This window comes from Procambarus clarkii, chromosome 80 (assembly GCF_040958095.1).
Source record: "Procambarus clarkii isolate CNS0578487 chromosome 80, FALCON_Pclarkii_2.0, whole genome shotgun sequence".
Taxonomy (NCBI): Eukaryota; Metazoa; Arthropoda; class Malacostraca; order Decapoda; family Cambaridae; genus Procambarus; species Procambarus clarkii.
The window spans coordinates 18,528,084-18,545,109 of NC_091229.1; the positions used below are offsets into that span (position 1 = coordinate 18,528,084).

General features: G+C 38.6%; 1 protein-coding gene across 4 annotated transcripts in view; it reads right to left on the minus strand.

Moving 5' to 3' along the window:
* The window catches only part of Marcal1 (SWI/SNF-related matrix-associated actin-dependent regulator of chromatin subfamily A-like protein 1), a 98,520-nt gene extending 82,130 nt beyond the window's left edge, over positions 1-16,390 (minus strand). The window contains exons 1-5 of one of the 4 annotated variants that reach the window (XM_045727837.2): positions 16,276-16,390; positions 13,734-14,482; positions 13,035-13,157; positions 11,779-11,894; positions 10,401-10,507 (exon numbers count right to left, since the gene is read on the minus strand). In XM_045727837.2, the coding sequence (XP_045583793.2) occupies positions 10,401-10,507; positions 11,779-11,894; positions 13,035-13,157; positions 13,734-14,403 (1,016 nt within the window). In that variant the 5' untranslated portion in view covers positions 14,404-14,482; positions 16,276-16,390. Of the gene's footprint in view, positions 1-10,400; positions 10,508-11,778; positions 11,895-13,034; positions 13,158-13,733; positions 14,483-16,185 lie in introns of all 4 variants that reach the window. The other 3 variants (XM_045727838.2, XM_045727839.2, XM_069314855.1) reach the window with 3 other exon arrangements.
* Between the last annotated feature and the right edge of the window lie 636 nt (positions 16,391-17,026).

Below are 17,026 nucleotides of genomic sequence, written 5' to 3' on the forward strand. Positions count from 1 at the left end.
TAGACCAGAGAGGAACTCAAACAGTAGCACCAAAGAACTGTTGTCCACCTCTCACAACTATTCTTACTTATTCGTGTTGGCTCTGAGCCTAATTTTTAAATTATGTATATACATAAGGCTTATACAGTAACTACTCCAAGGATGAACTATTGACCTTTCCCAGGATGCAACCCAACAACAGTTGACCAACTTCCGGGTATCTATTTACTGCTAGATGAATAGAGGCATAAGGCAAAGGGAAATGTTTCCAACCACCTCTGTCCTGCCCGGGAATGAAACCCAGGAGCCCAGATTGAGAGTTGAGAACGAAGCCAACTGTATACAGGGATGCAGGTTCAATCCCATCATACAGCTTCAATATTTTCTCATATACTGTATCATGTTATTGTGATTTCACTGTACTGTGTATACAAAGCTTTGAGTATTATCAATCTACATATATATATATATTTTTTATACTGTACATTTTTGTGGATTCTAAAACTCCCAACCATATAGGACCAAATAACCATCTAAAAATAAATACTGTCTCAATTACTGTACAGTGCAGTACTGTATAGAACTGTATTGTTGAGGATTGGGACCCAACTGTAAATAAAATGTGGAGAGTAACTTCACAAAATTTTATGGCTAGTTCAATAAAATCTTTCTTCGCTACGTTTTGTTCCTGCCATAAAGTTGTTTTCCTACCACAAACGAAGCCATTCATTTATACAATGTTAATCAGCATATACTGTACATTATATTCTGTCCTCCAGGGTTAGAGATCTGTCTGGACAGGGTTAGAGATCTGTTCAACATACAGTGAATTATTGAGCATGCAACCTCAAAAGGTGATTGATGTAAAGAAGTGAGAAATTGCTACTTCGCGCAGCAAAGTTTAACACAACCATCACCCAGCAACACCATGGATAAACTGACACACACAGACACATTTACACATCAAGATTCTCAAGGGAATCGACAGGGTAGATAAAGACAGGCTATTTAACACAAGGGGCACACGCACTAGGGGACACAGGTGGAAACTGAGTGCCCAAATGAGCCACAGAGATATTAGAAAGAACTTTTTTAGTGTCAGTGGTTGACAAATGGAATGCATTAGGAACTGATGTGGTGGAGGCTGACTCCATACACAGTTTCAAGTGTAGGTATGATAGAGCCCAATAGGCTCAGGAACCTGTACACCTGTTGATTGATGGTTGAGAGGTGGGACCAAAGAGCCAGAGTTCAACCCCCGCAAGCACAACTAGGTGAGTACATCAGAAGGAAAACAACAGAGGAACAGGTAATGAAACTGAGGATAGGTAGATGGCTCCTACTGATTTTCTCACTGATGGAAGTCATTTACTTTTATATTACAGTAAAGGGGGAAATATGTAAAGACTTTAGCACAAAAATTAAATTTCTTTAATTGTCTTATTGTCAAATATCAAAGGTGGGGTTGTGTTTAAAGTCAAAGAACTCTACTACATTATGCAACGTGTATATAATAATAGGTTTGAGATGCCAAGAAGCACTGTGGTTGACTCTAGTATTATATCATTGTTTGAAAGGGCGCCAGCACACATAACTGAAGTGTCTTAGGGAGACGGATAACAACACAAATGCCATAGTGAGGTCATTTAGTCCATAGCAACATCACACTAGCCACCTGCTCACCAGCCCGTTACTTTTAAAACATGTCGACACTTCCTTCACCTTATAAAACCACTTCAGTCATTTGTGTTCTCTTGATTCATTCGGATGTTTGGCACACTCCATTCAACAACACAGTCATGCTTATTTTAACTTCAGTTTCCCATTTCATTCAACTGTGTGACCTCATTTCTTTCATCAAATGAACTGTAGTACTTCCTGGAAATACACAGCACCCTTCATTCAACTGCATTTAAATCTAAACAAAACATTAATGTACTGTACTTTTTATATTTCAAGTCTTCTGTTTTCTCTTACACTTCCATCTCCCTGTCTCTTGCAGCTGCGTATGTAAGGTTGGCCAACATTTGAATCTAATCTCCCTTTAGGAATTTGAAAAGGATTTGTATATCACATACAGTACTGAATATCACAAATTTTTGAGTGTTAGATTAGTGAATAAATGGAATGTGCTCTGAAGTGAAGAGGGCAAAACAAACTCTGCCATACACAGATTCATGTGCAGATATGACAAGAGCCCAATAGGCTTGGGAACCCTGCACCTCAGTTGACCGAGGGTTAGTAGGTGGGACACAAGACCTAAAACTCAAACTGGCAAGCAAAATTTGGTGAGTACCGTATATAATACAGTACTTTTCACATGTTTTAATGAACTAACTGTAGGTACGATGAGAGAGAAGCAGCTTGTGTTATAGAATCTTCTTCAAAAATGTAATCATATTGTATACAGTAGTCATAAATATTAATTCCCATGCTGCAAACTTTATTTCAACACTGCAAACTTTATTCCCACATTACAAACTTTATTCCTATATCACAAATTTTTTGTATTAATATTCCATCAACACTGATATTTCATAACAGTGTACTGTAGCTGTGTCCTCTTGTTCAAGTGAGGCATGCAAATATAAGTCTTATTTATTAATAACATTCTCAAACATTGTCATTATTTTATGTGTGCATTATTGTTCGTGTCCCAATGTTTTTATCTATCTTTCCATTTAGGCAACTTCAATAAGTTTATTCATTCTGAAGGGTAATCGAGTTCTGGAACACTTGTTGAATGCCCCTGAATTCCCTCAAATTTACAAACATGCTTTTTTCCATGTGGAAACAACACCACTGCAGCATACAGCGGAAACTCCGTTTTTGAATGACCCCTCTTTTCAAATTTTTCTTTTTTCGAGCTCAATTTCTTCTAAAAATTTGACTCGGTATTCAAGGTTTGCCTCGGTGCTTGATGCAGGCGATGAGTCACAATAACAGGGCTAAAGTAAGTTGAGCAGACCACACACTAGAAGGTGAAGGGATGACGACATTTTGGTCCATCCTGGACCATTCTCAAGTCGATTGTCGCAGTTCACCATTCTCACAATCGACTTGAGAATGGTCCAGGACAGACCAAAACGTCGTCGTCCCTTCACCTTCTAGTGTGTGGTCTGGCCAACTCGGTGCTCGAGTCTGTTGATACACATATGGGCCGACCAAGCATGTGGTGCGCTTCAGTTTACAAGTGTCTCCTGCCTAGTGATGAGCGTGCTTGAATTCTTTGTGAAGAATTTCATTGTTTTTGTGCTTTTTTGGTTTATGAACATAAAAGTTCTTATTATATATAAGGCCATGGGTTCCAAGAAAGTCAGTGGTAAAGTTCAACCTTAGAAAATAGTTGTGAGGATTACAATAGAGGAAAAACAAGAGATCACTCATAGTGAAACAATGTGATGTCTCACTACAGACAAGTGTTAAAATGTAGGGAAAAACAAGTGTCCATAGACAGATTCTTAGTAAGACAACCAGGTCCTAGTGGGATGCCAGCAAAACATAAGAGTACACCCCCAGAAATGTCATCACTGTTCTTATAATGGATGGGGACTCCCCTTCCAAACTAAACACCTCTCCTCCTCCTCCCCCCTTTCCTGTCTTCCATTCACCAACAAGAGTCCGCAATAAAAATAAGATATACTTGTACATACTGTAGTAAAAAAATATATGTATAAAATGTATTTTTAAGTTCATATTTTTGAGGGTGTGGAACGGATTAATTCAATTTACATTATTTCTTGGGGAAAAATTAGTTTCTGTTTTGAATTTTCGGTTTTTGAACCATCCCTGGGAATGGATTAAATTATAAAACGAAGGTATCACTGTACTGGTATTCTAATTTTGACTTAACATAAGTAATAAGAACAGTTTCATCAATGGAGCATCTGTGTGCTTCATATTGCCATCTTAAGGGTAGCTATCATAGCATGGGCCACATGCACTCTGCTATGTATGTGATCAAGTCACATATTGCTTGTAACAGTCACTTCAAGGTACATTTTCCTGTCTGATTTCTTTATTATTCTTTATTATTGGTTGTAAATAACACAATGTCCACTCCTTCTCCACTCCATTACATGACATATTTCAACAAATTCCATCAACCACTGTTCACTCCACTTGCTCAATCTGTCCCAGTCATGCGGAAGGATTATGCAAGCTGTCCGATTCTTTCGCATTATATATGAACACACAGTATTCTTGTAACTATGTACTCTTTCTGACAGGTCACTGTTGTAATATCTGTTATTGGGGACAGGAAGCATGTAACTTAGGCTTATCATGGTCACCCCCATCCCTACTAGGCCAACTACTGACCTTTCCCCAGTGGTTACCAACAACAATTGCCTAACTCCTGGGTTACCTATTTTATTGCTAGGTAAATAAGAGGCATCAAGTGAAAGGAAACATGGCCAGCCATTTCTGTTTTGTCCGGGGATTATACCCGAGCGCTCCAGTTGTGGACCGAGGACGCAGACCATTGTGGACAGATCCCTGTGGCACCCATCTACAGGGTTCCTTTTTTTCAGTGCCTGAACCTTCTTGTCACCTTATGTCTTTGCATTTATCATTGGTATCATATCATTGGTCTTTGCAGGGGGTATCATTGCATTTATCTCTCTCCTCTCACTCTCTCTTTTCTTTCCTCTCACTCACTCTCTCTTCTCTTTCCTCTCTCTCACTCTCTCTTCTCTTTCCTCTCTCTCACTCTCTCTTCTCTTTCCTCTCACTCACTCTCTCTTCTCTTTCCTCTCTCTCACTCTCTCTTCTCTTTTCCTCTCACTCACTCTCTCTTCTCTTTTCCTCTCACTCACTCTCTTCTCTTTCCTCTCACTCACTCTCTCTCTCTCCTCTTTCCTCTCACTCACTCACTCTCTCTTCTCTTTCCTCTCACTCACTCTCTCTCTCTCCTCTTTCCTCTCACTCACTCACTCTCTCTTCTCTTTCCTCTCACTCTCTCTTCTCTTTCCTCTCACTCTCTCTTCTCTTTCCTCTCACTCTCTCTTCTCTTTCCTCTCACTCTCTTCTCTTTCCTCTCACTCTCTCTTCTCTTTCCTCTCACTCTCTCTCTTCTCTTTCCTCTCACTCACTCTCTCTCTCTTCTCTTTCCTCTCACTCACTCTCTCTCTCTTCTCTTTCCTCTCACTCACTCTTTCTCCTCTTTTCTCCCTCCCTCTCTCTCTCCTCTCACTCACTCTCTTCTCTTTCCTCTCTCTCTCTCTCTCTTCTCTCTTCTCTTTCCTCTCTCTCTCTCTCTCTTCTCTCTTCTCTTTCCTCTCTCTCTCTCTTCTCTCTTCTTTCCTCTCTCTCTCTTTTCTTTCCTCTCGCTCTCTCCCTCTTCTCTTCTCTTTCCTCTCACTCTCTTCTCTTCTCTTTCCTCTCACTCTCTCCCTCTTCTCTTCTCTTTCCTCTCACTCTCTTCTCTTTCCTCTCACTCTCTCTTCTCTTTCCTATCACTCTCTCTTCTCTTTCCTATCACTCTTCTCTTTCCTATCACTCTCTCTTCTCTTTCCTATCACTCTCTCTTCTCTTTCCTATCACTCTCTCTCTCCTCTTTCCTATCACTCTCTCTCTCCTCTTTCTCTCTTCTCTCACTCACTCTTCTCTTTCATCTCTCTCACTCACTCTCTCCTCTTTCCTCTCACTCTCTCTTCTATTTCCTCTCTCTCTCCTATTTCCTCTCTCTCTCTCTTCTCTTTCTCTCTCTCTCTCTCTTCTCTTTCCACTCTTCTCTCTTCTCTTTCCACTCTTCTCTCTTCTCTTTCCACTCTTCTCTCTTCTCTTTCCACTCTTCTCTCTTCTCTTTCCACTCTTCTCTCTTCTCTTTCCACTCTTCTCTCTTCTCTTTCCACTCTTCTCTCTTCTCTTTCCTCTCACTTTCCTTTCCCCATTTATTTACTTTAAATTCTAAGTCACTCTAGGTACACCATCCTGTCCTGACCTATCAAACAGTCGCCAGCTGCCACAATCAGATAAAATGTAATAACCCCCCTTGCCATTATAATTAGTGAAAATATGGCCCAGCAGGGAGCTGGCACTGTCAGTTCAGTAATTACTGAATGTGACTTACTGACCCCAAAGGACTAGGAAGTGGGACGGGTCAACAAGTTTCAGATTATACAAGACTCTTATTGTCATAACTATTTATTTCAACTGTGATATTGATCCTCACAAAAGATAGTGAAGGGTCCATCGAGGGGGGTGGGGGTGCATCAGATGGGTTGCGGAAGTAGAGTTACAGGCAGAGGGAGGGGGTATAAGGGGTGTTGGGAGGTGAAAGCAAGAAGGCATTGCTCCCCAACATTGCTATATTTAGTGCACTTGCCCTCCACACCCTGACCTCTTTCACCCTTTACTCACTCTCCCTTCCTTCCTTCCCCCTCTGAATTTCTACCTCTAACCCTTTCCACACCCTACACTCTTTTTGTATTAAAAATTTTATTTCACACACAAACACCTAAAAATGTACTGTACCACTACAAGTTATTCAAATTCAAAATTCAAATGTTTATTTAGGTAAAATACATACATACAAGGGGTGATACAAAAATTGATGAATTTATAGATAGAGCTAGTACTGTACATACAATGCCTAAAGCCACTATTACGCAAAGCGTTTCGGGCAGTAATTCATTGCAACCGAATAACTTTCCATCATTAAAGGGCCTATTCTATCTCCACTACTCTCATTCCCTTTCACTCCTGCTCATGGGGCCTGTAACACAATAGTCTACATCCTCGACCACATCCCTCACACCAAGGAACCTGGGGATTAAAAGAAATGGTTGGGAATGCTTTTTCCACTTGATGATCCTGCTCACTTAGCAGTAAATAAATACATGAACCCAAAAGTTAGGAAATTGTCATGGGCTGCATCCTGGGAGATGTTGTAGTTGGCCTAGGGAGAGGGGGGGGGGGGGACCTTGATAAGCCTTGGTACAGTACAGGGTTCCTGTCTCAGACGATGGAAATTATATAATCCTTACCTCATTGCACTTTGTTTGGCTTCACATAAACCAACCATACCAACCTACCATCCGTAAAATTATTTCCCATTTTCATCTTTTATTTTAAACTTATTACCCTCACATTCCACACACTTATACGAGCCTACCTTTGCTTTCTAAGACTAGAGTAGACAAGACACAAATTCTGGGCCAATTTTACCTTTCAGGGACATATGTTTAGAAACCTGGGTCCCTTGAGCCCAAACTTCCCACCCACTTCATTGCAGGGCTCATGTGACTTTTTACCCGACTTTACGTGAGGGGTCACTCTCTCTCTAGTGGCCTCGATGGGGACAGAGAGCTGGTGGCTTGTCAAAAATTGCCTCCGTTATTTCCGAGGATTTTTGCACCATAGTGGTAGGCAATGGTATCACTACATTCCTGTCCTAAAATACCACCTGTAATGACAAACTGACAAAATATTGCCGGGGGCAAATTGAGAAAGCTAAATGCATCATTAATATATTATGAACAATTATTGCTCTTTCCAGTTCACTCATCCTAGTGCTGCAAGTCTAGGCCTGCATAAGTACAACCTCAAGATTAGACTGATCTATTATATCGGAATAAGGTGTAACATGGACTAAATCCTAGTAGAGGCAAGTCGCTGTCAGACCAAGCATTGATTGGTCAGAAGCCACAAGTGCAAAACTTGCCACTAAAACCTTCCAGGAACAAGTTTCACTCACACAACTATGCAGAACATAATATGATTTAGAAAAAAAAATTATTTAAATTGTTTAGGGGATGTCAAAGAAACACTCAAATAATTTATTGACAGTAGAGACAACTGGTAATAGGGAAAAATTCAAATGGTTAAGAAATAGCACTGAAGCAAGATAAAAGCCTTTGTATACCATTACCCCTTGCCAGGGAAAGCAAAGTGTGCTCACAGCATTGTACAGAAACAACAGATCGAGTGCACATGATTTGTGGATAATGTTTTGCTAGTGCTTAATGGGAAAAACAAAATAGGGAGAGAGAAGGATGAGGTCAAGGAGGTGAAGGTAGGGCGAGGTCAAGGAGGTGAAGGTAGGGCGAGGTCAAGGAGGTGAAGGTAGGGCGAGGTCAAGGAGGTGAAGGTAGGGCGAGGTCAAGGAGGTGAAAGTAGGGCGAGGTCAAGGAGGTGAAAGTAGGGTGAGGTCAAGGAGGTGAAGGTAGGGTGAGGTCAAGGTGGTGAAGGTGGGGTGAGGTCAAGGTGGTGAAGGTTGGGGCGAGGTTAAAGAATTAAAGTGTTTTGACGTCAGAGAGGCAAAGGCTTATAAGTCATTGTTAAACTGTAATTATAAAACAATTATGCACCACAGTTTATATCAAGTATAAAATAAATTTAGTAGGAGGGATTGCTGAATTTATTCTGATTCTGTTCAATAATAGAGATTTACGATAACAAAACCTTTACCCTGCTTTCCAATGCAAATTTTTAATATAACTTCAATGATGCTAAAGTTGTCATCAAATATGAAAACAACATTAGGAGATGGTGTACAGAATCTGTAGCTGCCAGACACTATAATACCATCAAACAGAATATGGAAAAATTCATCATTACTTTCCCTCTGGCTAAATTCATTTTAACGAAACATTAATTGCTACACACATCCCTTGCCTCCCTGATCTCGCTGCACCTTCACCTCTTTATCCTCACTCGTATCCTCATTTCCTCCCTTTATAAGCACTAATTCAGTGTATTCCCTGTTCAATTTGATAAAGCCTTTATATACAAAATATTATGAATAAATAAAATCTACTCTTATCGTGGTGTTTTTCTAGACTGTTGCCCTACCAAACTGCACATGTGTGTTCAAAAGAATAACGAGACCATAAGAAAAGGGGAAGCTGTGAAATACCTTACATGCTGCTATGGCGGTATGTCCACTCACAAGATGAGTGGCGCTGCCCAATAAACTCGCCCCTCGGGGCAAAATTTAAATTTAATTACAGTCCATCCTTGATCTTTATCATGCCACAACTTGATTAGGGTCCAGAATGGAATGTGAATTGTAAATTACAATTCACGTGTGGGTCGGGTTATGAATAGTAATAACATGAAAACTTTTCAAATCAAAAACACCTTGATATAATTAACATCAGCATTTTTCCCCCCAGAGTCTATAGCCAAGAGTGTCATTAGTTATAATGACTAGAAACTTGGAAACTCGAGATGTGGGAACTGACACATCTACACATCACACTGACACTACACCCACTTTCTGGAACCTTTTAAACACATTTAAAAACATTATATATGTTAAATGGTGAGGCCCATTCAGCACAGCATTCACAATAGATATCTGACCACCAACGAGCAAAGAGAAACAAGAAAAACCTGTTTCTCTTTGCCCTTTTCTCAGTGCCAACTATGGTAATATCTGGCAACAGTGCCAACTATGGTCAGCTGGAGAGATTCAAGACAATTCTGGAAATTCAATCCTTTCAAAGAGGTAACTTGCTTTAGCCTGATATAAAGAAAATTTATAGTATTTTTGCCTTTGCCATGAAAGGAATAGGAAATGGCAATCCCTAATACTGTGCAGGCGATGAGTCACAATAACGTGGCTAAAGTAAGTTGACCAGACCACACACTAGAAGGTGAAGGGACGACGACGTTTCGGTCCGTCCTGGACCATTCTCAAGTCGATTGTGACCAGTTGTCCTGGTCCCCAAATACTGTATTTTATTATTGGCAAGATAGTCATTTGAAAAATTATTACCGTTATCAAATATTTCACACACAGTTCCGCCTGTATTCGTTATATTTGTAGTACAGTTGATACAAGTATCTACATGAAATACAGTATCCTAATTCATAGCCAAGTTTTAATATGCACGCAATTTTCTACAACCAAATTCTCCCCGTTTGTCTATTAGCTATTATTCTATTTTTCTATAATTCTCTTATTTTTATTATTTAAAATATTTTTCTTTTATTCTATTATTATTTTTTTTATTTAGACTATAGCTATGTTAACTAGGATTTTTATAATATTCTTCAGAGAACACAATTTTCTTTTTTTAGAATGGCACCTCAACATAATGGATATCAAAAGAACGAAAACCATGACGAGTCAAAAGGAATTTGCAACGGGAAACCACGATTATTCGAATCAATCACGGCACAGAGAATAGAATGATTGTACAGTATATGTCAATTGCTATAAGCTAGACATGAATGTTTATACTTTAATTATTTGTGCTAATGCAGCTATGTGTTTTGTCCTATACAGTATTTCTATTTCAGGCACAGAAATTGCCTCAAGTTATTGCTTTATTGTGTGCTATACAGAAACCCAATATTGCATAATAAAGTAAATATATTTTATGCGAGTTTTTAAAATCCAAGTCAAACATTGCCTCGCTGAACAGTTCGAGAGTTAGCAACTGGAAGGCCTTCAAAAGTACAGTACTCACCACACACCGTCATGTTGAAAAGGCATCAGGGAGTCCAGGAGCTTGGGATCCAACCCAAACAAGTCCACACACGAAGCTGGAACTTGTTGTGTAACAGATGCCAGGGCCTACAATTAAACGATTAAAAATAGTGTCAAACAAATATTTGAGTGTGACACCTCTGGAGTTCACATAATATGCCAGCTATGGTGAAAATAAAATTAAGCCTCTAATAGCAGACAGGTCAAAAATATTTGATTTAAAGATAAAGAAATTACAAAATTACTCAACAGCTTTTTAATGTACAAAAAAAATCTGCAATAAAGCTTCATTTTATATTTGAAATGAAACAATTTTAATTAGTAAAAAATTGCATCTGCTATTCCAGGTTTGTGTGTCAGTCAGTTTGGGGCATAGTCGACTCTTTGCAATACTGTAGTTAGTTTTGAAAAGTGTCTGCTCACAAGAGTAAGTTGTTCCGAACACAGATGCATATTTCAATGTATGTCTCCTCAAAATGGGAAATTCATTATTCAGCGTATGTAACATTCATAGAATTTAAGCAGTGGGAGGTTGTTGTACCTAGCCTTCAGATCATCACTGCTATGCAGTGAGCTGAATCATCATCGCTGATTCAGCTCATTACCTACCCGAGTTTCAGCTAGGTAAAGAGGCGAAACATTACAGAACTGTCTTCTGATAGTTCCCTTCCCTTCCCTTCCCTCCATGTATTGCTTGATTTCATCCCACAGTTCGCAAAATCTCATGAGCATGGTCCCGTGACTCAGCCACCGCACTTCACAGTGATAAACAAGATTACTGAACTGTACTGATTCAAGATCGTTCAGTAACTCCTTGAACTGGCAGCTGTTAAGCCCCTCTGCTTTGACAAAATTTATGCACGAGACTACTAATGACATCAGATTGTTGAGCCACAAAGACTGTGAACAGAGTTTCTTGGTGTATGATGCAGTACTATCATACCAATCAACATTCCTTGTTTGTCCCTCAAAATTTACATTATTATAATTATTATGATTCACTTAATATATATTTATGCTGCTCTGAAAAAAACTCCTGCATTGACTGACTTTCCCCGAGTCCCGCCCGCAATTTCGTGGGTTTTATACGGCCCACAGGCCAGACGTCCCCCACCCCTTGACCTCAGTGAACTCATTACTATGATAGGGAGAACCACCTACGGGAATCTTACTTAAAAAATCATAAATGAACACCTATTTCTAAAGTGGAGCGTGACCATAAGTCATGAATACAGTATAATAGAAACTACTGTATTGTATACTGTATATTCCAAAAGTAATGTTTCTATATCAACAATATGTATGAATAGTTTATTTATACTGCATTGGAAAAAAAATTATCCACGTAACACACTAACCTTGCGAACAAATGATGGAAGAGGGCTAATGCAGACAGCTGGTCTGAGGGGAGAGAGAGCTGTAACCAATTTATCATGTTCACTTAAAGCAAAGTTCCATTTTCGTATAGAAGCATCTGCAAAAAATAAAATATATATACGGTAAATAACAAATGGCAATATATACTTGGAATGATAAAAAATAGAAACATTCTTCCTATTATGTGGCTACAAATCATATGAATGTCTTGGGTCAGGCAAAGTTGCTTATCCACGGATACTTAAGCAAATCTTCTTGGTTGGTAAAAGGAATAAAATGTAGGCTGATGTATATCTGTATATACATATACAGTATATATATATACTGTATATGACAAGTGCATTTTCTAAACAGGTCACTAGGCTGCTTCCCAAGGTCACATTTCACAAAGTAACAACTATAACCTGTAGTTTGGTAGGGCGATTATCTGGTACCAGTAATGGCACCAGATTTAACTTTTCAAGCAATCCCTGCAGGGTCATAATGGTACAGTACTATGGTGCACTGAAGAATACCATACAGCTTGACTAACCTCAAGAATGCATGATTCAAATAAACATTATACCCTTCTTGGCACTAGAGATCCCCCCAAAGAGCACTCTAGCAAACAACTACAGTACAGTGGAATCTCGGTTTTCACATGCCCATTTTCGTATTTTTCAGTTCTCGTACTCAATTAAACAGAACAGGTGTGGAACAGATTAATTCAATTTACCTTATTTCTTACGGGAAAATTCATTTTGGTTTTCGTACCGTCCCTGGGAATGGATTAAATACGAAAACTGAGGTACCACTGTAGTTGGTTAACCTGCCCCCACCATCAATTAGTTACACATAACAAGTTTCCCCTCGGTGAGCCACCTAAAAGAATACCTAACACAGACATCTTGAGAATGGGGGAAGACTGCGAACCCACCGGTATTCTCAAATAACACATTGAATTTTGACGCTATGATCCCCAATCGACAAAATAGAGGTTACTATGAAAAGTAGTGGCTTACAATCAAATTTTCTATGCATTGGTTGGTTAAGTTAGGTCATAATAGTTCAAAAACTTAACACTGTCCATTAAATATCTGAAAATACTGTACATCATAGATATAAGGTTATATTGTATATGTAAAAATCGAGGAGGAGAAAAGGCAGACATTCAACTAGAAATCTCTATGTTTACAATAACAGAAGCTTCCTTAAATCAATTTAAAACAGTGTACAGTATAACACAATAACGGCTTACCATATTGTTTTGTTGTCATAGTTTTAAACACCTCAATCATTTGTGAATGGAATACTACATCCACAATGAATCTATCTAAGGACTGCAGTCTGAATGTTCCCTTTACTGTCTTGCCCAATGTCACTGCAAATATAGAGAGTAACATATTAGAGCTTATTACTATGTTTTGATATACAGTACTGTATAGCAAATAAAAATCCCTCTGTATTAAATTAAGATCAATTCTAATCTGGTTGACACACAGTGAAGTTCTAGTCATACAGGACTCAATCAAACAAAAGTGCAGATGCAACAAAATTATTTTGATATGGCTAATTAAGCAGGATTAGGCCTGGGCAAATACACGATCTTTCTGAGTGGCCTCGGTATCTATGCTGTACATTGACTGGTATCACAGACATACCACAAAATTACCAGGCCTCTGGACTTGAGTAGGCCTACCTAACACCATGATGAGAATCTTGTGTGCTCAGAGAGTGAAGGGAGATTGGGGAAAAAGATCAACCTCATAGTCGGGCATAATTGCACAGGAAGTACAAGTGAAGCAATACAATCAATATCTTCATGAAAGATAAAAAATATTTTAACAAAGGAAACATTAGTTTGCTCAATGTTAACAAAAAGTGTGCTGGTATACACAAAAGGATAAATACTGTATAGATAATGTTTATCACTGACAGTTAGCTATTTTACCAATACCTTTTGTGGGACTTCCTCCGGATGATCCACCTTCAGTCCCTTCTAGGTGATTCAGGATCGTGTTGACTTTTGTGGGGCTCAGGTACAGCCCATTGACTGGCTGTGCAGCAGCTTTAAAAGAGGTTACAGGTTTGCTTGTTCCACTATTATATTTATTAGGTCTGAAATTAGGTACAGAGGTTTGATGCGATTGATTTGTTTGACTTGTTTTATAAAAACTTGATGCCGACTTTTCACCCAAAGAAGATGGATTATCGGCATTAATATGTAAAGAATTTTGCTGTACTGAACCCTGGGAATTTACATTTCCTGTCAGACTTTTCATTTGAGCTGCACGTTTTTCCAAAGCTCTTCTTCTGTTTTCTTCTATTCTTTTGGCCTCATCAGTGTAGGTACTTGGTGTGTTAAATGAGGCCTGATCATTATAATTGCTATGAGATGCATTGCTGCTACTCCCTAATGATTGTGGTTGATATGCATTATTTACATGTTCGGTGTTTTTGTTCTGAATGGTCTGGGCTGAAGAACTGCTTACAAAACTTGGGCCAGTGCCTTTGAAAACATTGGAAAAATCACTGCCACCAGAAACTTGTTGCTTTGTCCTTTTCTGAAGTGCTTTTAATCGGTTTTCTTCTATGCGGCGTCGTTGTTCTTCAGTTAGGCTACTCATTTTTATTTTTGATGTGCAGTATCGGTATACTGTGCTTCATATATACAGTATATTTATACTTTCAAAAATACTACAGTGCCTGAAAATAAGTAATTACATATTAATACTATGTGCATCAACCTAGAGCAGATTTATTATAATTTACAAGTAATAATGAATTAAGATAATTTAGGTTTACTTTTTATGCACTGTACTTATACAGTAATATAATTAATATTATACAACTAAATAGCACAATAAAATAAACATTTTAACAGTATTTTATTTTGAACTACAGTGGAAGATATCTGGTTAATAGATAGCTGCATCTAGAACAGATATTCCTAAGGAGTGCAATATAAATAACTAGCAGAATACTTCAAATGCCTTAAAAGCTTCCTAGAAGATCCCATGAGCACCACACCAGAAACAAATACCTATTTGATATTCCAAGAGTACGACTTAGTCAAACTAGAAATGCTTTACAAATCAAGGGACCTCGAATGTGGAATGACCTTCCCAATTATGTTAAAGACTGTACCTCTCCCAACCAGTTTAAGATAAAAACTAAGTACTACCTAATTAATTCAATGTAACCTACCTCACCCCCAAAATGTCAACCCATGTCTTCTATTTTAAACAATGCTGTTTGTTGACCAAATTGTATTTTTGCTTTTTTTCTGTCATGTTCCCCCCCACCCCCTTTTTTCATTTTTTTTTTCTTATTTTTTCTCAACACAATTTATACTTTAATCTCAATTAGTATTAAGTTTTAGTCTTCTTATAGATAAGTCTTAAGAAGTCGTGTTTTTCCTGCCCGAAACGCTTTGCGTAATAGTGGCTTTAGGCATTGTATGTACTAGCTCTATCTATAAATCCATCAACTTTTGTATCTCACCTTGTATGTATGTACTTTACCTGAATAAATATTTGTATTTGTATTTGTTGAATTTGTCAGGTTGCAAACACACTAAAACATCTTGAAAAGGTAATCGGTGGTTTCCACATTACCAGCAAATTAAGTGTTATTTCTGAGTCCTTTGACACTACCCAACTCTAATCATGCTATGTTATCACTACTCTCTAAACAAAACTAGCTTATCCTAATCCTTACCTAGCAAAATGAAAAATACTTTTCATAAATATATTGTTTGTGAAACATCTCTATTTAACTAGCGATTTTTTTAATATACAATTTATGGGCGTGTAGTAACTTAGCAGTACACCGTATTGGCGTTTCCACACATGGAAACACCCTATTGGAAACACAATATGGTGTTTATAAATAAATAAATAAATGTTTATTTAGGTAAGGTACATACATAAAGAAATTTTACAAAGTTTGTTGGATTAATAGATAGAGCTAGTATATACAATGCCTAAAGCCACTATTACGCAAAGCGTTTCGGGCAGAAATGCTTCTAGATGATAGATGGAACAGCAGAAACTGCAACAGTACAGCAGAAGTAATTTTAACTAAATAAACAGAAGACTACAATTTAAATTTACTGTATTTGTCTGTAATTGTTTATGTCGGCTGTATCAGCTCCTTTATGAAAACACAATATGGTGTTTCCACTGTAAGTTAGGTAGTGGATGTCGATCTACGTTAGCATAAATAGCTTAAAAGAATTCCCCAAAAAAGATGATAATCCTTATAATAATAAAAGAAACGTGTAAATCTGCATGTCTCGGGCGTTCATCTTTAACTATCAAGACTGCAACCTTAGACCATATTGACATCTGTGTTGTCAATCTGTGTCTTGTTGGCACTAAACATTACACGCTTTTATTCCTCCGTACGTCTACTACCACCCTCCTGGCAAGCTTCTAGACAACGAAGACTGTGTAAACGCTGTCATCCCACTCACTAAAATAAAACCACAAACCCACAGTAATCTGTCTTAGAAGCTGCTTTCATGCCGACCGCGCGCCTGTGGAGCTCCCACCACACTCCTTCCTGAGCGTCAGCGGGAGCACCTATTCATGACGTCATCACTGGACAACACATTCGCCCTCAAATTAATTAATTAATTTATTTATTTATATACAAAAAGGTACATTGGGGGTTAAGAGAGTACATAGCAAGGATGATTTTTACATTTACATTTACAAATATTTTTCTTGAGACATTCACGTGTTTTTGCGACGTAAATTAGTAAGTAAAGTAAATTTTATTCAGGAAAGTATATGCATAGTTGTTTTACAAACATAATGTTGGATTTATAGATAGAGTCCAATCGGGAAAGCAGACGCGTCCCGGCAGACCGATACCGGGAAAAGGCGGAATAAGGGGATCCTTGCAGCCTCTCTAGGAAGACCAAGATGTGTCTGGCTTCCATTGAGGACTGTACGGGTCTCGAACCGTGGGTATGTGTCTGGGTACAAGTGACGGGATATGAACCCAGCGGGTTTTCTTTCTATTGGGGAGTGTTGTACACACTGCTATGGCGGTGTGTCCACTCACGGGATGAGTGCCGCTGCTCAATAAACTTGCCCCTCGGGGTAAAACTTAAAAAAAGTGAAAGGTATGGCTGAGGATGTTAAGATGGACGTCTTCATCTCGTGCGCTTGCCTCGTCAAGGAGAACGGTACTCACCTAGTTGTACTCACCTAGTTGTGCTTGCGGGGGTTGAGCTCTGGC